Below are 22,422 nucleotides of genomic sequence, written 5' to 3' on the forward strand. Positions count from 1 at the left end.
CTTTGCACTTCCACAGGCTGTGGAATTGAGCTATTCAAAGCAATTTTATACAGTTCTTAAAAGATAAGGAGTCCCCATGTTCGACTTCAATATGAAAATTGTGATGCAAATCTATAAATTTACCATTAACTCACTCAGTTCTTAATGACTGAGAAATGGCAAGATTTATGATGAAGGATCATTTCCTCCTTCTGTATTGAAGGCCCTGAAATGAGAACTCCCGCCTACACGTTCCCCTTGCTGGGGAGTCATTGGTGATGAAACTGCCCCTCGCTCTCTCTCATTCTCTCTCGATGAGGGTAAGGAAGTCAATTTTAGCCTCAGGTCCATGTGACTCTTTTCATCTATCTTTCCTGTTATTTTGAACATATCTTACTCCATGATCTATTCATACTTTATTGGTTCAATTTCTGGGGAAGAGATGGGTATGATGAATTGGAATTCCTCAGCACAATCAATGTTAATCCAAGAGAAAGGTGGGATGACTATTCTGAGTCACTCTTATTTTAGCAAAAAGAAATAGTGTAACTAAGCGGTACTACCAGCACTCCTGTGAGGGCCTCCTACACCATGCGGGCTGGCTGTTGTCTGTAAGGAAACCTGTCTTGTTTCTCCCTTGACGTTGACCTCATGTAATCATGCAGCCTGTTTCCTTATCTTTAAAGCAAGGTGGTTGGAGTCAATGCATCTAAAGCTGCTGATCGCTGTGAGATTCTGTTACTCAAAAGTGCCTTTGCAAGTTTTTTCATCCAATGCACGCCTGACACTTAAAAATTTACACTTTTTAGAAAGCTGGTCTCACCCAATGTCCCTCCATAGATAGACTGTCACTTAATTGGGACAATGCTATTTCGCTGCCAATTTAAGATTTAAACAAAATGTGTTTCAAGCCTCACTTTCTCTTCTCTGAAAATGAAAGGTTTCCTCCCTCTCTGAACCATACAGCTGAGTGCTCATGACATCACTCAGTTGAGTTCTTTTTGCAATGGACTTGATTATTATCTGTCCTCCCCAAGTTGCAAGCTCCTCTCCTGTTCCTGAGCAACTAGCACAGTGCAAGGCCCACTGGAGCACAATTATTGTTTACAGAAAAGATACATTTAGTTAGTGTAGTTTATACTTGACTTGCATGTATAAATCTTACTTGCCTATTAAGAAGAGGCAATTCTTTTCTTTCTTATAGCACCAAGCCCAATTTGGGGCCAGTTAAACAGGCCATATTCATTATCTGAAGACATTTATCTGACTATGGATGGTCAGGGGACTCTCTTTCCCTTCCTTCTCCTGCCAGGCGAATGTATTAAGACTCTGTACCTAAGTTTTCATAATGCCAAAATAAGCAGGTTATTACCTCTAAAAAGTCATTAAATAGAAAACTTTAGTCCTTCCCCATCACCCCATCATCGCCACTTAGTTGTTAGAATGTTTTACTTTTCAGCTAATTTTTAAATGCACCCAAAATTTACCATCTAAACCATTTTTAAACATACAGTTAGATGGCATTAAATACATTTACGTTGTTGTGTGTGCTACTATCAGATCCATCCATCCACAGAACTCTCCATCTTATAAAACTGAAACTCTGTCCCCATTAAATAACAACTCCCCATTCCCCTCTTCCTCCAGGCCCTGGCAGCCACCATTCTATGGTGTTTCTATGACTATAACTACTCTAGTACCTTACATAAGTGGAATTATATAGTACCTATCATTTTGTGACTGGCTTATTTAATTTAATCTAAAGTATACAAGGTTTATCTGTGTTGTAGAATGTCAGAATTTCCTTCTTTTTAAAGGCTGAAGAGTTGTTTTCTATTCCATTTTATGTTGTATAGAAAACCTACTCTTCTCCCATGTGTTTCTCCTTTACTCTCATATTACCACACACACAACAATTCTGACACCAGATGTGTGGGAGTTTTCCTCAAACCAAGCAATTCTCTGCAACTCTAGCTGGGTGTCCTACAGTTTATTCTGACACTACCAACTTGGAGATGGCATCAGGTTCCACAGGTTAAGAGCTTAGCCCCACAAGACCTTTCCCCCACTTCAGATGCCAGTTGCAGATGCAGTTTGTCCCCTGTGTTTCTGACTAACCAGCTATAAATCAGAAGTTCCCATGATCCCCTTTTCAGGTTCAATCAGTTTGCTGGAGTGGCTCACAGAATTCAGGAAAACAGTTTACTGACATTTACCAATTTGTTATAAAATAATACGATAAAGGATACAGATGAACATCTAGATGGAAGAGATGCATAGGACAGTATGTATTTGCTACCTCTAGGTGTGCCACTCTCCCAGTACCTCCATGTATTCATGAACCTGGAAGCTCTCTGGGCCCCATACTTTGGGGATTTTTATGGAGGCTTTATCACATGGGCATGATGGGTAATTAGCTCCATTTCCAGCCCCTCTCCCGCTCTGGAGAATGGGGGTTGGGTTTGAAAGTTCCAAGCTTCTAATCATGGCTTGGTCTTTCTGGTGACTGACCCCCATCTGGGAGTCCATCCAGAGTCACCTGGAAAGATACTGCTATCACCTAGGAAATTCCAAAGGATTTAGGAACTCTGTGTAAGGAACCAAAGACCAAATATTAGAACAAATGATGCTCCTAATGTTCCTATCACTTAGGAAATTACAAGGGTTTTAGGAGCCCGGTGTCAGGAACCAGAGCAGAGGCCTATATATATATTTTTCTATTATCTCATATATGTATATACAACATTTTGTTTATCTATCCACCCATCAATGGACATTTTGCTTGCTTTCACCTGTTGACTATTGAGAATAATGGTTCTATGACCACGGGTGTTCAAATATCTCTTCCAAACCCTGCTTTCAGTTCTTCTGAATATATACCTAGAATTGGAATTGCTGGATCATATGGTAGCTCTATTTTTAATTTTTTGAGGAACTACCACACTGTTTTCTACAGTGGCTGCACCAGCTTACATTCTCACCAACAGGGTACAAGTTTCCTATTTCTCCACATCCTTACCAACACTTATTTTCTGATAGTAGCCGTCCTAATTAATCAGCACAAGATCCACAAAGACGTTGTTCCCATGAGCATATGTGCTTTATTTCTCGCTACCCAAAGTGTGGTCCATGGACCAGCAGCATGGATACCACCTGGGTGTATTTGGATTGCAGAACCTCAGCCTCCATCCCAGTTCTATAGAATCAGACTCTGTATTTTAACAAGACCCCAGGTGAGTCTGAGAAGCGCCGATCTACCTGCAATGGAAGCTCTGCACAGGATCAGTGTCAGAAGAATATGAACCTCACTTAGGCTCTGCAAAATGAGGCACTGCTGGTGAAAGCAACCTGGGGTTTTCTATGGTTGACAGATTCATGGTACATTCATTCTCTCTCTCAAAGAAATAAACTTAGAAAGTGTAATCAGATAAAAATAAATACTTTGCCCAACTCTGTACGCTACTATTTAAAAGACAAGAAGAAAAACATAGCAGGGTAATGGATTTTCTTTTGTAAACTCTACATCATCATCTGGTCTCAGCATTTCCAGTTCATTTTATACATTGTATTATAACTAACTTTGGGGCAAGAGAGTCAGTCAGGGGGAGGCAATAGCATCACAAAACTTAAGTTTGCATGGTGTTGTTCTTGCATAGTGTGCTTAACAGTATATACATGGTAATATCTATCAAACTGAAAGGAGATGGGAGGGACAGAGCATCCTAGGCCAGTATGAGAAAGCATAGAGGTATAAAACAGCCTAATAGCAATAACAGTAATAACTATTGTTGAACGGTTATTAGGGACTGGGCCCTTTCCAAGCACCTCCTATGAATTAACTAGTATGTGTCGTTGAATTCTAAATAGACAAGCAATGTCAAAGATTGGGCTCTAGAAGAAAGGCAGGGCCAACAAGCAAGTAACAGGTTCCAGACATTAGACTCAGTTCCTACCATTTTACAAAAAAAAGTATCTCCAGGTAAACCTACCTGAGACTTTGTTCCATAGGGAATTGCAGACTTTTTTCCTGAAAGAGAGTGAATCATTCTTGCTCTCATGGGGACACCTTGGGATACAATCTGAAGTAAAATTAGAAATATTGATTTCAATTTCCATAACGTGGCATCATGCAAATAAGATAGATATTGATTTTAAAATGTGATTATTCAAATATTTTCAAAAAATCAAAAAGCAATGTAAAGGTCCATGGGAACACAGTATGGTAGAAACAATAAATAAAAACTATATTCCTGCAAATTTTAGTTTTTAGGGTTTTTTTAACCTTTAGATTGTAGAATAGACTTCAAGCTTATCTGGTCTAAATCAAATATTATAAGCAAGGAAATGGTTCATTGTCAGAGAGATTAAGTTATTTTTCTCATAATCACAAAAGAGAGTATTGCATGAGGAATAAATTTCAGGCTTGCTGAAATCCAGTGCAAAATGCTTTCCTACACATGCCTAAGAAAAATGTGGAAGTGCAAATGGCAGTTATATTGACTTATCATTTCAAAGACACACTGTTTCAAAAGTACTATCAATAAAATTGTATTATTTCTCTTCATATTTCCAAGATACATGATAGTGAGAAGTTTAGCAAAATTGAGTCTATATGAGGAAAATCTACAACAGGCACAATCTTTATCCAAATACTGAGAGCTCATTGGTTTCAGAATTCAGAAGTTTTCAAATTTTAGATAGGTAATGTAGTGCATATGTAGGTATTATATGACACACAGAGGAGTCTAGGGCACCAACCCATAACACAATACTTATTTAGTAAAACATATTCACACTAAATGAGATTTTTTTTTAAAAGCGTATAAAAAGCCTCACATCAGGTCAAGTTTGCTGCCGGATGGGTGATGCAAAAGCTTTCTAGTCGCAGAGATTTTGGAGTTACAGAATTATGAATATGAGATTATGGACCTAAGTGATCAAAAGAATGGAAGTTGCCTGCCTCCTCTCACCCCAGATGCCATCTCAGATCATACTTCTGTAGTCAGAGATTCACCATCCTGTTGAGAGCCCAGTGTCAGAAGTGATGATCAAGTTCCCACCTGATACAATATCCGCCTGCCCCACAATATGCTCTGGTTCCCCCCAGGTGCCTCAGGTGTGAAATGTTCACCCTGTTGTGAAATTTAGAAATTTGAAAACCTTTTTAAAATTAGTTCTCATGAAGAGGTTTTTTAGCATTAAGTGGTGCTTTGAAGTAAGAGAAACCAAGACCGTGCAATTATTGAAAAACAGCAGGTGTTATCTTCTTTAAGGAAAATGCATTAAGAAGGTACCTGGTCTTCCAGGCCAATGGCTTTCAAGGCTTGTCGTCCTCTATAAGAAAGGGCCAGATTAATGCTTCTTCCATGTCCAAATTTAGTCACTCGAATATCTAAGATATTGGAAGTAGACCCCATGTTACACACACTTCCTTATATCCTAAAACAGGATGAGCATATAGCACCTGAAACAGTGGTGCCATCTGGACAAAATTAAAAGAACTTGTTAACTCTTTTAAAGGAAACACAGTCATAAATTTGCATTAAATTAAATTTGGACAGTTGAGGTTTTTAATGAAATCTAACAGTTCATCTTAAAAAATTTTTTTTCTTTTTAAAATCTAAGAAGTCAAAGAATCAGGACATCTCATATTGTTCAGTATTGTCTTACCTTCTCTAGCTTCATATACATTAACTTGGAAGTTCCTCTTGGCAAGGAAGCATGCATTTAATGATCCAACCTAGAAATCAAAGCAATTTTTTTCATATTTTTATCTGATTCCACAAATATAGGGAATTTTTGCTGGCTATATGCAACATCATGTGTGGCCATAGCCACAGTCATCATATTGATTTACTCAATCACTACTGGAAAATACCATTTGCAAAAATAATGGGATTAAATCAAGATTAAACAGTATAATTTTCAAGGAAGTTTTGGTTTTCTTTTTTTTTTTACTTTTGTATGAGGTGTAATGTTCGTACAGAACAATCATAAACCATGTGCACAGTTTACACAATAATTAGAAAGCTAACCCCCATATAGCCACTCTGATCAAAAAGTAGAACATTGCCCATCCCCAAACTCCTCCCCAGTTACAATCCCCCAACTTTCACCTAGGGGTACACATTCTGACTTTTGTGATAACAAACCTTTGCTTCTTTATGGTTTTACCACATAGGCATACATCCCTAGGCCATATAATTTAATTTCTCCTGCTTTTGAATCAGATAATTAGAATCACACGTGTATTTTTTTGCAGGTGCTTCTTTAGCTATAATATGCTGATGAGATCCATCCATATGATTGCACGTAAACTCCAGGTCATCCATTTTCATTACTGTATGATTCTTCATTGTGTGAAATCTCACAGACTATTTAACCATTTTACTGTTGAAGGACATTTGAGTTGTTTATGGCCTGAGAATATTAAATTTCCAGTTTTACTGGGATATAACTGATATGTAAATTATATAAATTTAAAGTATACAGCATAATGATTTGATATATGTGTATATTGTGAAATGATGGCCTGGGAAGATTAGCAATGCTGCAAAGAACATTTCTGTACCTGTATCCTGGTACACGTGTGCATCTTTTTTCTCTAGGGTTTTATGCACAGAAGTGGAATCCCTGGTTAAAGGTTTATGTATCTTCACATTTATTATACCAAACTGTTTCAAAATTTTATACTGTGTTTTCCTACCGCAGCTTCTGAGAGTTCATCTTTGCCACCACTTGGTGTTTCAAACTTTTAAACACAGTAGTGGTTGGGTAAGGTGAGGAGGAGTACAGGTTTAATTTACATAAATAGACTTATTACTAAAGAGATTGAACATTTTTCCATATATCAATTACCTATTTGGATTTCCTCTTTTGTAAAAAGTATCTGTCTTTATTTTCTGTTCGATTGTCTGGTTTTTTCCTATCAATCATTTGAGTTATTCAGAGATCTGAGTACAGAGCCTGTCATTTTTAAACGTTGCAAATATCTTCTTCCATTCTGTGCCTTGCTTTTTAAACTATATAGCACCTTTAATGATGAGAATCTCTTTATTTTAATGTAGCCACATTTATCAATCTTTTACATTATTATTAATGCATTTGGTATCCTGCTTAAGAAATCTTCCCCTACTTTGAGATTATGACAACTTTTTCATTTATTGTCTTCTCAGAGCTTTATAGTGTTGCCCTCTTAATGGCTTTATACAGGTTGCAGTGATTTATTTACAGCCTCACCACTGGCAAAGTAAATTTGATAACACCATCTATATTTAATTATCACACTCAAGTTTTCAGCAGCATTCAATATGGTTAACTAATCTTTCTTCTTGAAACACTAACCTTCTTTCATTTTCTGCTTTTTTCCATACATCTCTGGCCAGTTCCTCTTTCTCTCTTTCATCCTTGCAAAGAAGGACAATCAAATGTTGGAGTTTCTTAAGCCTCCATCCTGGTCCATCTTCCACATCCATGGTGATGCAAAAACTTACATCTCCTATTCAGATCTCTTTGTTGAGCTCATGCATATAGATGTGTAATTGATGTAGATTTTAAATATCTCAAAGCACCTCAGAATCAGCAGATACAAACTGAAACTTGTGATCCTGTCAATTCTCTTCACATGGGTTGGATGGGATGTCTCAATGAATGACATCTCTTCCATCCAGTTGCTCAAGCTAGAAATATAAGAATCATCTATGGCACCTCCCTCTCCCTCATTCTACACATCCAATCCATTCCAAGTTCTGCCAATTCTACCCTGTAATGTTTCTCCATCTATCCATCTTTTTTCATTTCACCATTCTGCTTCTAGTTATCATAATCTTTGTGCTTGATTAATCAATTTCCTGTCTATTCTACCAGCATCCATCTGACTTCTTGACCATTAATTCTCCACAAGCAGCCATTTGGTGTTCTCTACATCTGTCTCTCTATTTCTGCCTTGCAAACAGGTTGATTTGTACCATTTTTCTATATTCCACACATATGTTTCAACAGAATTTTTGATAGACTTGTGAAGCTAGAAGGACAAAATCTGGAGTTTAGGACACATACCCTAACCTCTTGCTCAGGAGGGTCTAATAAATGTCCAGGCTTTCAGTTAGGACCCTAAACAAGTATATCTTAGAAGTAGGGTAAACTGAAAATGAATCAATGATCAAAGGGACCAAAATAGGTTTAACAATCATCTCTAGCCCTGATTGGATTTTGTTCATCTGGGGTTGCTCATAACCACAGGCATCTGACAAAAGCAAATATAATCCTCTCAGAGACCATGCTGGATTTGGAAATTGGCATTAAAGAAGTTCAGCATATTTAGAAGTATTAACCAACGAAAGCAATATATCTAATATGTGAAACAACCTGAGTAGACATTTTTATGCATGTACTAATGCAAATATGTTGAATATATATTATATGTATATTATAAATATAGATATAAATATATTGAAGAGAGCACAAGACAATATGACAATGTCTTTTACTATAGGCCAAATCCTATTCAAATGAACTTTGGCAAGGATTTCACATTTTTTATTTCATTGGAATGATTTAAATATGCTAGGGATAAAAGATTTGAATGTCATTTGTAAACTGTGTTTGAGAGAAATAAATACATCATTTTGTTTAAAAAAAAAAAAAAAAAAAAGAAACCTGAGACTGCAAGCCACCTGGCAGAGTTCCCTTACTCTCCTGCTCCCTCCCCCACCCTACCCCCTTCCCAATAAAACGTCTTGCTTTGTCAGCAAAAAAAAAAAAAAAAAAAAAATCCTCTCAGAGAAAAATGACATCATCGTAGGCCTAAGATTTTCTCCATAATATTTTTAAACTATGGAGATAACGTCTCTGTTCTGCCCCAGCTTTGCTAGCCTTCTTTCAGCTGCTTGCACTCATTGTGTTCTCCCTCACCAAAAGATTTCTGTGGCTAACAATCTTCTCTTTCCTATTTTTCCAGTAAATGCCCCTTCATCCTCAGCTCTCCACTCAGCTTTACTTCCTTAAGAAAGCTTTCCTCAGCCACTCTGCCTCAACCCCCTTCTTATGAGTTCTTATAGTGCTACAGACTTTTCCTTTGAGAAGTGTTAAGGGTTGAATTGTGGCTCCCCAAATTCATAGGTTAAAGTCCTAACCACAGTACCTCAGAGTGCAACCTTATTTGGAGACAAGGTCTTTACAGAATTAAGTTAAAATCCAATATGATGGAAGTCTTTATAAAAAGGGGAATTTGGGCACTGAAACAGTCAGAGGGAAGATATGTGAAGAGACACAGGGAGAAGACGTCCATCTACAAGCCTAGGAGAGAGACCCAGAACAGATCTTTCTTTCACAGCCCTCAGAAGGAGCCAACCCTCTTAACACCTTGATTTTAGACTTCCAGGCTTCAGAACTGTGAAACAATAAATACCTGTTTTTTAAACCACTTGTTTGTGGTACTCTGTAAAGGGCTTATCACAATTGAAAGTTTATAACCTTAGGGTGATTCTGTAATCACTACCCCACTAAACTGCAAACTGTTTCTGCTCCCCATTTTATCCCTGGCCAAAACCACTGTGTTTGCAGCATAGTAAGTACCCAATCAATATTTGTTGAATGTATAAATGAATGGTAGAGATTACATTTTTAAATAAAATTTGTAATCAAACCAAGCCAAATTTTATTGAGCGTGTGTTATGTATAATTTAATCTGCTAAATTTTAGGGTCAAATTAAGCACTCAGGCCCAGTGACACCTAATTTAGTTAAGAAGAGAAAAAAAAATGTATAAACTAATCAATGTTTAGTAAATTTTATATAAAAATTTTGCAGGTCCCCCACATTATCTGAATTTCAAATATAGGTTTGTTAAAAAATATATAATAAATTGAATCATACAACATTTACATGTATTTTAAAAATAATTTGTTTTAGTCATATAATTTTATACCATTTGGCCAATGTTGTGTGCGTATAGATTGAGAGACTTTTCTTGCAAAATAATTCTGGGCCCAGAGGTGGAAATCAATATTAAAGAAAGAAAGAAAAAGAAAGGACTAAATGAAGTCTTAGAGAACACACAACACACAATAAAGGGATTAATTTTGCCTTAAGGGATCTAGCAGATTGTATTTTTCAAGGATGGTCATAACAATATCTCTTCTGTCATGTTATCTCAACACTCCTTCAGCAAAAAAATGGAGTTTATTTATTCACTTTCTTGAATCCAGGAGGGCCTGTGATAGCCTTGACCAATGTAATGCAATAGAAGTGACAAGAACCATTTCCAGGCATAGAGCTTCACTGGCCTAGAAGCTTCTGGTTTCCTGCTTTTTGGAAGCCAATGGTCATATGAGAGGAGTACCAGTGTGGAGGTTGCTATGTGTGAGAAACCCAAGTCATATGGACAGGTCACATGCAGTTGCTCTAGTTAAGAGCCTCAGCTGAGCTCATCAACAGGCAACACCAACTGCCAGCCATGGGAGTGCACCATTGTGGACATCCAGCTTAGTCAAGCCTTTAGATGCCTACAGCCCCCAGGCACATGATAGAACACTCATAGAACTGTGAGGCATAGTAACAGACTGTTGTTTCAGGCCACTAAGTTTTGGGGGTAGTTTGTTACACAGCAATAGATAGCCAGAACAAAGGGAGTGGTAAAAACTTCCTGAAGAAGATTAGTTTTTACTTGAGTTGAAGAATGAGACTATTTTGACATGTAGAGAAGAAGCAAATTAATAAAGAGTATGAATCCTTTGCAAGTCTAAAAACAACTTTCAAGAGACACAGAAAAATGATAATTTGAAAGCTATTTATTGATTTCTAAGTATTACAAGAATCTTTGCTAGGCATTAAAAGTGATCCAAAGATAATACACGATGGCTGCCCCAAGGGAGTTCACAGTCTTGGCTGGATCTTCATTTTTTTCAAATATTCTTCATGTATTTATTTAGCACATATATACCGATTGTTTTTCTATGTGCCAGCTCTGTGCTAGGTGCTAGGGATATAGTCGAGAGCAAGATAGATCCAGGCCTCTCAAGGGGATTACAGTTGATTATAACACAAGGTAGGAGGGAAAGTACAGCTATGAGAGTATAGAGAAAGGACCCTTAACCCAAATGTAGGGTTATCGAGTGAGATAGGGTATGACTTCTCAGGAAAAAAGGAAGTCTAAGCTGAGACTGAAAGGATGAGTGGGAGTCAGCCAAACAAGTGTGGGTGGGTCAGGAGGAAGAGGGTTTTAAGGAAAAGGAACACATGATAAAGATTAAAAATAACTACCAGAAAGAAAAAAACAGAGAAATTTGTTTAAAGAAACAGTAATAATAATGTACAAACCCAACTGAGGTAGAAGATAGATGGGCTTCAGGCTAGGCATTTACAACTGGCCTCTTCACACCTCTGGGGTGAGAAGATGAGCTCCAGGCTGCACATCCATTACCAGCCCCCTGTTTACATTTCCTAAGGCAAGAAACAACTGGGCTCCAGATTACATATTTATAACTGGACTCCTGTCTATATTTTGAGATCTGCACCTCGATATAAGAAATAGCAACAGAAATAGGGTAAATAACTGGACATTTGGACACTTTTATGGCAGGGACAGAGAGTGGCTAAACCCTGTTAAGAGATCAAGAGGGCATACCTTCCCCACCTTTGGGACAAGGGAGACACTACACATATATAAAAGCTTTCATTAGGTCAAAAAGGCAGGGGATGCCAGACCATAATGTCTTGCTATCTCTCTCCCAGAGGCCTTTGCGATAGGATCCATCTTAATTGAGGGGTGCGTGTGCACCCAGGGGAGGGTCCAGAGGCAAATTAACCCTGGGGTCAAAACATTATGATTGGCCAAGAAGAATACAAAGACCCGGAAGATTACCCCTTTATAAAGAATTTAAACTCCCTAAAGGCACGACTCTGGGGACTCTCCCCCTGAGCTTGCCCATGCGTCTTTCTGCATGTACTTTGCTTTTTCAATAAACTTTTTTACTTTTCTCTTTATCTTCTGCCTCCCCACCTGAATTCATTCTTGACAAGGCAGGCAAGAACTAGGGACCCAGGCCCTAGCCACTGACCCCCGTGGTCCAGTGGTTAGGACTCCCAGTCAGGGAACTAAGAATCAAGATCTTGTTTCTAGCTACTGCTCCCTGCTGCTTGCTGCAAGCTGCCACAGCTTACTGCTGCCTGTGTCCAAAATCACAACAAGTAGTGGTTATGTATCATTCATTCATTGTTCTAACTCATTTAATCTTCTCTGCAGCCATATGAAATAGATACTTTATTATCTTGTTTTACAGATATGGAAATTGAGGCACAGAAAAGTTAAGCAGCTCACATAAGATAACATAGCTAGTGAGCGTTGGAGTTGGTGTCAAGATTCAGATTGATCCAACCTGGGTCCAGAACACAGGCTCTTAATCAGTAAAGTAGAAGTATGGGTGAACAACATACAGTTGAAGATTGAAACCATGAATTAATAGTAACAGCAAGATTTGAGGTTTTGTTATATTTTTTCCTTGTAGCATTGAACATCCTGGATTTTATGGAGAGGAAGAAAACCACTCGAATCAAGCAAAGTGAGATTCAGCCATAGGGATGGAATAGAAAACAAGGAGTTGAAGTATTACTTGGATTGATGAGCAGTAACAATTAAGTTGGATGAGATGGAAGGAAAACAGAGAGGGCTGATGAATGGGGGCAGTAGGAGGTCCCTGTGAAGAACAGATGTAGCAAAAGCAACTGAATGAGAGAGCTAGGAAGTTAGGAGGCTCTGAACACAGCCTAGGCTTGTGGGTTCTCAGGTTTTGAACAGATAATAGTGTCCTAGATATGACACTATTATCATAGATGAGGCAGTGCTATGGAATGACAAGGTTCAGGTCCAGGCTGTGGTCGTGGGACTTGGAGGCTGAAGTACAATGGAAGTGGAATGCACTGAAAGCACAGAAATCTAGGAACTGATAGCTAGGGAATTGGATGAGTCAGCAATGTAAACTTGGATAGTTACTCAGGATGATGGCAGGGCTGGGGTACAGAAAAAGTCTTCACTATTAGGTGGAAGTGGCCTAGAGATTCATTGATGACAATATTGAGGGGACAAAGAAAATATAAGTAGTGTAAGTAGCCTCAAAGCCTCCACATAAAAATGGAGACAGAAAGGGCTGGAAGTTGCGATGTAGAGTAAGGGTACCATGGCAACTCCCAATCTTGAGATACTTGAGCTGCGGGAGAAGGCTGCAAGACAGTTGCTGTCCTCAGGTTTAAGCTAAGGCCAGGAGCCTAAGGGGAAATGCAATAAGTAAAGTGAAAATACTGGACATTTTGCATACCAAAAAACAGATCCAGTGGACTCTGTGGGAGATTTTGGAAGGGAAGGTAGCAAAGAGAATTTCAGCAGGGAGACAGGAATCACAGAGCTGGATGAGGGTACATCTGGGAGGGCATGCTTACCTAGAGGAGCTCTGAGAGGTGAGGCTGGTGGGCTCTCAGCAGCCCCAGGTAGATGTGGGGATTAAGGAGAGGGCCTTGCACCTGGACAGTGTTTAGGGGACCTAACAGTACAGTTGTGTAGGCACAGGAGGACCTGAGTCCTCTTCTACTATTTACCCCACACGAGTTTTATTTCCTCTGCTCCAAGGCAACTTAGCATCTAAGCACTTAGATATTCTTTTTCTTAATAATCTGATGATTCAGGGCTTGTGTCTCCTCTCACCATGGATACTGCAGCCACCTAACTTGCTTCATGTTATTCGATTTCTGGAGACTGTGATGGTTATTTTGTAGTCAGTCCCTATTTAAACCATTAAGTGTGTGGAAAGTTCAAATATTTAATTTTGCAAAGCAATTCACATTTTAATATCCTGGAAGGCCAACCAAGAAATCCATGTTGAATTGTTTTGTTAAATAAATATGCTACGGGTAAGGGGTGGTAAATAGGCAGAACATAGAGGATTTTTAGGACATTGAAAATACCCCGTATGATTATACATTTGTCCAAACCCACAGAATGTACAACACCAAGAGTGAACCACAAGGTAAACTGGGAACTTTGAGTGATAATGATGTATCAATATAGGTTCATCAATTGCAACAAATATACCATTCTGGTGGGGGAGGTTGATAATGGGGCCAGAGGTATATGGGAAATCTCTGTATCCCCCTTAATTTTGCTGTGAACCTTAAACTGCTCTGAAAAAATATAGTCATAATAAGTAAGTAAATAAATAAACAAACTATTTTTAACTATGTAGCCACTACTTAAATTGAGACCACACTACGTGTTAACATTTGGTGTGTCTGAAGAGATCATTACAAATTGCTTCCCTCTTACTCCCTCAATCTGAAGTGACTTCACCTTATATTGCTGTCATCATTTTCTCATCAGTGATCAAGATATCTCAGCTGACCTTACGACTTTGTGCTTGGCATAAAAAAACTGTGTGTCTTAACATCTTTTTCATGACTTTCTGCACTCCTTTCCAGTGAGGCCCTGGACTCTTTTGTGTTTCACTAATCACAGCTCCTTTGATTTCACCACAGGTGATTTCCTTCTGTTACACACAAGCATCTTCTTAAATCTCTTTTTTCCTCTCCCAATTTCTTCCAGCTTATGAAAAGTTACCTGCCTATCTTCCTTTCTCCTGTGAGTTAAAGAATATCTAGTAAGGGCAATAGTAGTAAGTTGTATCAAGAAAAAGAAAAACTGTAAGCTAACAATAAAGTTCATACAATAAAATAAATTTCTTCCAAAGGCTAAATTGCTCTATAGCATTAGGAAAAAATATAGATGGGATTAAAGGCTGGATAGAATAAGTCTCACTGAAGGAAAAGAGAAAGGTTTGTGAAACTCCCCTTTCTTTCACAATGTTACAATCATAACTGCTTCTTTTATGCTTATGGAAGCAGGATAGGAGAAGGACATTGATCAGGAGACCAACAAGGTCAGGAAAGTTGGAATGAGGCTAGAGGAAGTAATTTAGAAATGAGTTTTTCTTATTGGGAAGTAGGGCAGGGAGAAAGGCAGTAGGATACACATGCCACAATCTAAACAACAAAAGATCAGTGAACCTAAGATAAGGAAATGATGTAACCAAGCAGGACCCTATAGGTCCTTCCCAAGGCATGTGCTCTCCCACATCCTCTGATTTAGCTCCTCTCTGAAGTACCTAGATAACAGTATCTGATGCACATTTCCTGAGTTGTTTTACAGATGTGAAAACCCCCCACCAAATGGAAGATGTTAACTACTTGATGGCCATGGGCACAAAACCCCAAGACCTCCTAAAGCCTAAGGATTGATCATGTTAACCCTTGTGATACCACCCTGTTACCTCACCATCAGTCAACCAGAGAATTTTGTGCACGAGCTGATCACATACCCTGTGGTAACAACTCCCCCTCACCTGGCCTTTAAAAATGATTTGCAGAAACCCTGGAGGGAGTTTAGGCTTTGGGTGGTATGAGCCACCCATCTCCTTGCAAGGCCCTGTAATAAACCTTCCTCTGCTCCAAACTCTGACATTTCATTTTGTTTGGCTTCACTGTGTATCAGGCACACAAACTTGCCTTCGGTGACAATGATGGAAAAGTGAAGAAATTGAGATTCAGAAGCAAGAAATCCATTCATCTGTTTCCTGGGAATTCAACTTGAATTATAGAGTAAATGAGCTGTAGCAAATGATGTACAAACAAGAGTCTCAGAGACTGGGTTCAGAAGAGATTCAGTTTCTCATTTCGATCTGCTGCTTTTCAGAATAGAAATTTATAGATAATTTTTAAAATATTTTTTAATACCACAAACACTGTGGGTCACCTGAAATATTTATTAATGGTCTATAGTCCACTGGTTTTGAGCCAAGTCTAGAATTTATTGATACTGGCTCAGAAGAATTTCAGCCCTATTCAACTTTTCTGTTTCTACCAGGCAGTAGAGCCTAGATTCAGAACAACTTGTCTTTGCTACCTTTTGTTCTATATTCTCTCCATTGACTCTTGCTCTACCTTTCATTGGTAAGGACAATTTTAATATTTCCTCCAACAGCTCATATTTTTATTTCCTCTACTGGGATAGGAGAAAGCCTAATATGTTCCTAAGCTGAACATTAATTATCTGCATTTTGAACACTGCACCACCATAGTTTCAGTCATAACTTTCTGAATTCTTTTTAAAGGGCTTCTCTACTGAGCTATGGAAATTTGTCTTCCTATCCTTTTTTTGTAACAGCGCTGTTTCAGGGGATAATTTTGGCTTGATACCTGGATGCCTGTTTCTGAGTTTTGTTGGCTTTTTGAAAAATTGTCTTTCCTTATAGTTTGGTGAGTGGCTTGGTAACAAAATAAGATTTGGGGAGAAAAGGACAGGGGAATTCAGCTGCAGCTGTGAACATGTTCTTTTCTCCTAGCTTGTTATTGAAAATTGGGGAATCACTTTTAACCATTTTATGTGTGTGTATCCAAAGAGCACGGACTGTTTCTGGATTGTCAATGAGGATACTTAATCTTAAAAATAAAAATTATTTAAACATTGTCTTACACAAAAAAAATTAAGAGGTTCAGTTTCAAGTCAATGGTGAGCCAATGGCCTACTTTTACAGGTTTGTTATGTTACTTTTCTTTGACTAAACTCTGATTCCAGAATCTGGGGAGATGAAGCTGACTCAGGTGGAGATTCTCCTTCAACCCTTTCTAAGGTTGGCAAGTGTTGATCCCTGTCTCTCCAACACTTCCTATGTGTTTGCCAGTCGAGCATGTATCAATGGTTCCTCATGAGGCAGAGGGAAAAGAAGGAACTTCAGATGGTATGGACACAACAGGATTGAATATAATCTTGTTTCATGAAAATATCAAGTGCTATAGAGGATGAAGGCCAGTAGGATCTCTTATGTATTGCTCTCAATGATCTCAAGTTGAGTATTCACATATTTGACAAATCAGCAATTCCTCTTCAAGGCATATATCCAAGAAAAACTCCAGGAGACACATGCCAGAATATCCAGAGCCATAGTTTTCATAACTAAAAACAAACAAAATACTGGAAACAGCCTAAATAGCCATCACAGAGGAATGGACAAATAAATTATGGTATATTTACACAATAAAATACTACAATATGAATATATTAGTAATACTATAAGTAAAAAGAACATGTCCCAGATGACTTCATACTACATGATACTCATATAATAAAGACAACTACAACTAAACCACAGATACATGTATATACACAATTATTAGAAGTATACATATTATTTATGTGTGTACATATATGATCAGCATATACCATATATACATAAAACTTTTATATGTATTTATAAAAGTAGAGAATAATAAACACAAGATTCAGGGCATTGTAATGGGTGGGAGAGAAGCACAGAGGTTGTTATATCAATTCTAGGTTGAGTAATGAGTACTGCTGCTTCTTATTATTAATAAACACATCAAAGAATAAACAAAAATGACTTCTCCAAGACCAGTCATAATAAGGTGTCCAATTCTGTATAACTAAGGTTTCAATAAAACTAAAAGAAAAACATATTGGTAGATATTATATAAATTCAGCTAGAAGGATTAGTAACATGGCTAATAAAGTACTTTTCGGACTCACTGTAACTTTATTTCTCCTTCTCACTTTGTGTAAAATGCACTTAATCAGGAATTAAGTGCCTTCTTTAATTGTCACACAGGCAAAAAGTCTAACAAGACATAAAGATATAAATGGAAAGGAAATGTGTGTACGTCATTCTGAGCCCACCACGAACTCTCAGGTTAAGGCACAGCTGGTTCCCGTGCACCAATAGGCAAGGAGGGTGGTAAGAGGAGACAAGAAACTAGGGAGGGTTAGGTGCCTGGGAGCAAACAGCAGTTTTTATGCCAGTCCTTCGAGTTAAGCCTGGACAGAGCTCAGACAGTTCTATTAAGGACATGGACAATTTTGAAAAATCTCTGTATTTGTTTTGAAGCACCAATAGTCCACAGTAGTAAACAGTTCTGATCATAAAATAATTTGTAAATTAAATGTGTTATTAACTGGTCTAACCTTTTTGTGCTTAAGCAGAGCTCTGAGGAGATTCCTTGGTTACATAATTATGGATTTACCCAATTTATTTTTCTTCCGTTTTTCCACTTTGTCTTGTGTAACTTCCTTCTTTAAAGATCATGTGCTTTGACCCCACCCTGGCCCATTATACTGATGCCTCGCTTACCAATTTAAAAGATAATTTGAAATTTTCTTTTCTATAAATGTTGAGATATGCTTCTCAGACATTCAGCAGGTGTGCCTTTTTCTAATAGGATTTAGTAACTTTCTGCTGATTCCTATGTGACCTCTCCAGCAATGATTGTTCAAGTGTCCAATGATCATGAGAAAACTGTACCTTTTAATTTATAAATGTCTTAACAGGAAGAGGCATCATGATAATAAAAATGTCATACATTTTGTGCCTTTTAATATAATGTGTTTGAAATTAACCTGATAATATAATGTTAAACATATGTCAACTATTTTTGACCTAAGGAAGCATATAAAACTCTCCCTAAGAATCAGAGTTTGTTTCAGAGTCTATCACCAAACAAACGTTAATAAAGCCTGTTACTACCTCCTACTCATGGAACTATAGCTTGGTCTCTGAGGAATTTGATCTTTGAACAGAACAATGTAATAAGAACCAGACTAACTTCACTTACTCTGAAATAAGCAAATAAAGTGTCTTCATACTTTGTAACTATTACATCTGCTAGAATTGTGTTATGCCAAATGTTGTTTTATTATTTAAAACTTACTCTGATTTCTCTGACCTGTATTATCAGAGTTTGGTCTCCGATAAGAGGACCAAACTAAGGCAAAGCAATAGTCTTGATTTTCCCTGCTTTGATGATGAGAAGATGAATGCCCCGTAGTTTCAAGTAGGGGCTCTTAGAAAAGCTTGTAAATGAGTTTTTCTCTAGCCTAGATCCTTCTCCAGAATATTATCTCTGACTACTGAACCTCTCTTCCTGGGTGTCTTACAGGAATCTTCAATTTAACTTATTACCACTCCTCAACCTCCAAACCCTTCTCCTCCTCTGTATTCCTTCTCTTAGTGAATGGTAACTCTGCCCACTATTTCATCCAACTAGGATACCTTGGAGAATATTTATTGCCCCTCCCTCCCTACCAATATACATTTAATTAGGTGAAAAGTCCTATTTATTGTACCTCTTGACTCTCTCTCAAAATAGATCTCCTACCCATACCTTCCACCCTTCTTATATGGGGCCCTCATTCCCTTCACCTGGACTACTACAAGTTTTCTAGTAAATCTCCCTCCCCCCAGTCTCTACCTATTTAAGCCATACTTCCACCAGAGCTAGTTATCGTCTAAAACAGAAATTGAACGACACATTTTCTTTCTTAAAATCCTTTATTGGCTCCCTATAAGTCTTTAGAAAAAAAATCCCAAATTTTCAACATGGCATAAAAGATTCTTACATGTGACTCCAGCTTCTCTCTCCAGCTCATTTTTTGCTATTCCCATGCACTGTCTGTAAGAGGTATACCAAAGTCACTGTTAATTTCCTGAATATGCCATGCACTTTTATACTTATGTGCCTTTGAATCTAATGTTCCCTTTGCTTGGACTATTTTTTTCTGCTTTAGCCTTCATTCAAGACTCATGTCCTCTGTGCAATTTCTCTCAGTATCTCTCCTACTCCAAAAGACTTGACTTTTCTTCTTTAATTCCAAGGATATATATATATATATATGTATGTATTTTAACATCTCTCATAATTAACTAAATTATTTATTTACATTCCTGTCTGACTTTTCCACTAGGCTGTGAGTGCCCAGGGAATAGTGATATGTGTATGGCTTGTATTTTATCAGTCTTTCTATTTCTGGTTCAGACCTGATACTTAGTAAATAACTTAACATTTTTTAATAAAAAAAATTAGAAAATACAGATAAACATGAGGAAAACAGTAGTCACCCACAATCTTACCACCAGGGAGAACCATTTTTAACATTTTCTATGTATGTAAAGCAAATGATGTTTCTTTTAAAAAAGGTAGCAGGATATAAATTTTATTTTATAATTTCCTTTAAAAAAATGAATAGTACGCTGTGAATATATTTCCAAGTCATAAAATATTTTAAATCATAATACTTAATAATGCATTACATTTCATTGTATGCAATGCCGTTATATTTATGCATTTGAGTTCTTTTCATTTTTTAGGATTATAAATAATTGCATGGTACCCACTGAGTTCTTTTGATAGTCACAGTGACAGTCCATCAAAGTACAAGTCTTTTTCTTTTTTTATCATTATGTGTATTGTTATGTGCATTTTACCACAGTTAAAAAATTTTTTTAAAGTCTCTGGAGCCCACTTAGTCCCTCAATTGCATCCTCATCAGCACCCATCTTCCAGTCCTCACAGTGCTGATGGCCCCAGTATTCCAGGACTGATTGTCTAGACAATCTCCTCACTGGGTGAAGAAGACAAGTAAATGAGGTGGTGGGGATGAAATCTTAAAAGCTCTCCAGTGAAGACAATCCTCAGGACTGAACCCAGCAGCTCTTTCAACTGGTAACAATTCTCAAGCACAAGTCTTAGTGACAGGGACCAAACTCCAGAAACTTCTGAGATCCACACCCTCTTTCTGTCTGCCCCATCGGTTCTTTGGCCTTAGTCTTAGGGAGGAATGGAATACATATAACAGGCTAACGAGAAAGGAGGTAGCAGAGACTCTGAGATAAGTTGAGGAGCGGATTTTGATTGCCTGGAGTGTGGGAGGAGTTTGCTCTATCTTCTTGGGTTTGTTTTTGGAATAGCTGCAAAGTACATGAAAAAGATTGAAAGTGAGTTAAGATTTTTAGAAGGTTTTGTTACAGGTTTTGAACATACTCCAGATTTGGTGTTTCTAAGAGGCCACATTAAAGATTCTAATGTTCTTAATTCCCCTCAGGTTGAAGGACAATCCTTCCTCTAAATGCAATGCCTAGCTGAGGCTGACTTTGAGAAAGAGCTGATGCTGCTTTCTGCAATTCCCCCATATTTTTAAGACTATCAGCATATACTTTTTTCAAATTGTCTTGCAGAAAAAAGTACCAATTTAGATTATCATCAACAGTGGAGGAGTGCTCTTTTCTCTTTGAGTGGACAGATAGATGCATAGATGGATGGATAGATGTGGATGGACCGGTGGACAGAGTATTTTGGAACCAATGAAAAGGGAAGCAAAACACGTTCTTTACAGGCAGTTAACAAAACTTGGATCTGTCTAAAGTTACTGCTTCCATTCCAAATACTGCTCATCAGGTGGCAAATGAAGTAAACTCTGAACAAGGAATTCTGTTTTATGTAGGTGAGAACAGGACTTATGAGGCACCTTAGAAGTCCATCAGGGTAGCAAAAAAAAAAAAACTCAAAATGTTAGTCAGGCCTGTTAGAGAAATATAGATACATGAGCAAGATAGCTGGAAGAAAACTTGTTTGGTGAGAGGAAATGGAGCACAAACAAAACTACAAAAGAAGTTGAAGAAAGCTAGTAGAGTAAGATGAAAACTTGTCCCTAGCCACTGAGCAAATTCAGAATGATGTCTGTGGCCACAAAGAAATCCACTCCACTTCTGTTTGTGGAAGGTGTTAGATCTCAGGGCAGTAATAAAGGTTTTTCATACATAGGTTTTAGTGCCTGAGGAGTAGAAAATAAGAGTGGAGTGAATAGAGTTTTGTTTATTTTAATATTAATAAAATAATAATAAAGGCAATTAAGTTATTTACATGGTTTGTCTCATCAATATTTATGTACATTAAAAAGTACACACTTGAACCAACTATATATAGACCTATATATATGGAACTATATATAGACCTTGACTTATGAAACATCTGATGGTTTATATATGTCTAGAATATTTATTTTGGAGAAAGTGAAAATTCTGAGCGACATTTCAATTCTGTTTTTATGAAGACTAGGTTCAGAACAGCGCTACGGATCTGTGAGTAAGGAAGTATGAAAAAGAAGCAGCATAATTGTAGAGTTAAAAGACTTAGGGACCTAGTTTTAGCCCATGATGAAGAAACTGAGACCTAGAGAGGGTAAGATTTCCTGGGCTTCCAGCTGATTGCAGCCTCTCCTGCGCAGTCTCCTCACTGTCTACTGCTGTTTCTATCCAACTGAGCCGAGTGAAGAGTAAGCTGTGAGATGGAAAGATCCTAGGGAGACAGGACAGAAAACACTGTCTAGGGACAATTTGGCATCAGGACGATTTTGAGCCTATAAATCTGTGATGGAATTTAACACCTATAGATGTGAGAGATAACCTCTAATAGAATCAGGGTCAAGCAGTTTCAAAGGCAATTTCATCATTAGAGGCCACTAACTTGACTTGAATACAGGGCACAATTAACAACAGTAAGTCACAAAATGTGCGAGTCTCCTTACCCCGATGTTTTGAATGACTTTACCCTCTAA

General features: G+C 37.8%; 1 protein-coding gene across 1 annotated transcript in view; it reads right to left on the reverse strand.

The window, feature by feature from the left end:
- KMO (kynurenine 3-monooxygenase) overlaps positions 1–22,422 on the reverse strand; it is a 55,061-nt gene that overhangs the window by 27,548 nt on the left and 5,091 nt on the right. The window contains exons 2-4 of the mRNA XM_057726881.1: positions 5,650–5,719; positions 5,274–5,371; positions 3,969–4,058 (exon numbers count right to left, since the gene is read on the reverse strand). Of these exons, the coding sequence (XP_057582864.1) occupies positions 3,969–4,058; positions 5,274–5,371; positions 5,650–5,719 (258 nt within the window). The remainder of the gene's footprint in view (positions 1–3,968; positions 4,059–5,273; positions 5,372–5,649; positions 5,720–22,422) is intronic.

This window comes from Hippopotamus amphibius, chromosome 3, assembly GCF_030028045.1.
Source record: "Hippopotamus amphibius kiboko isolate mHipAmp2 chromosome 3, mHipAmp2.hap2, whole genome shotgun sequence".
Classification (NCBI taxonomy): Eukaryota; Metazoa; Chordata; class Mammalia; order Artiodactyla; family Hippopotamidae; genus Hippopotamus; species Hippopotamus amphibius.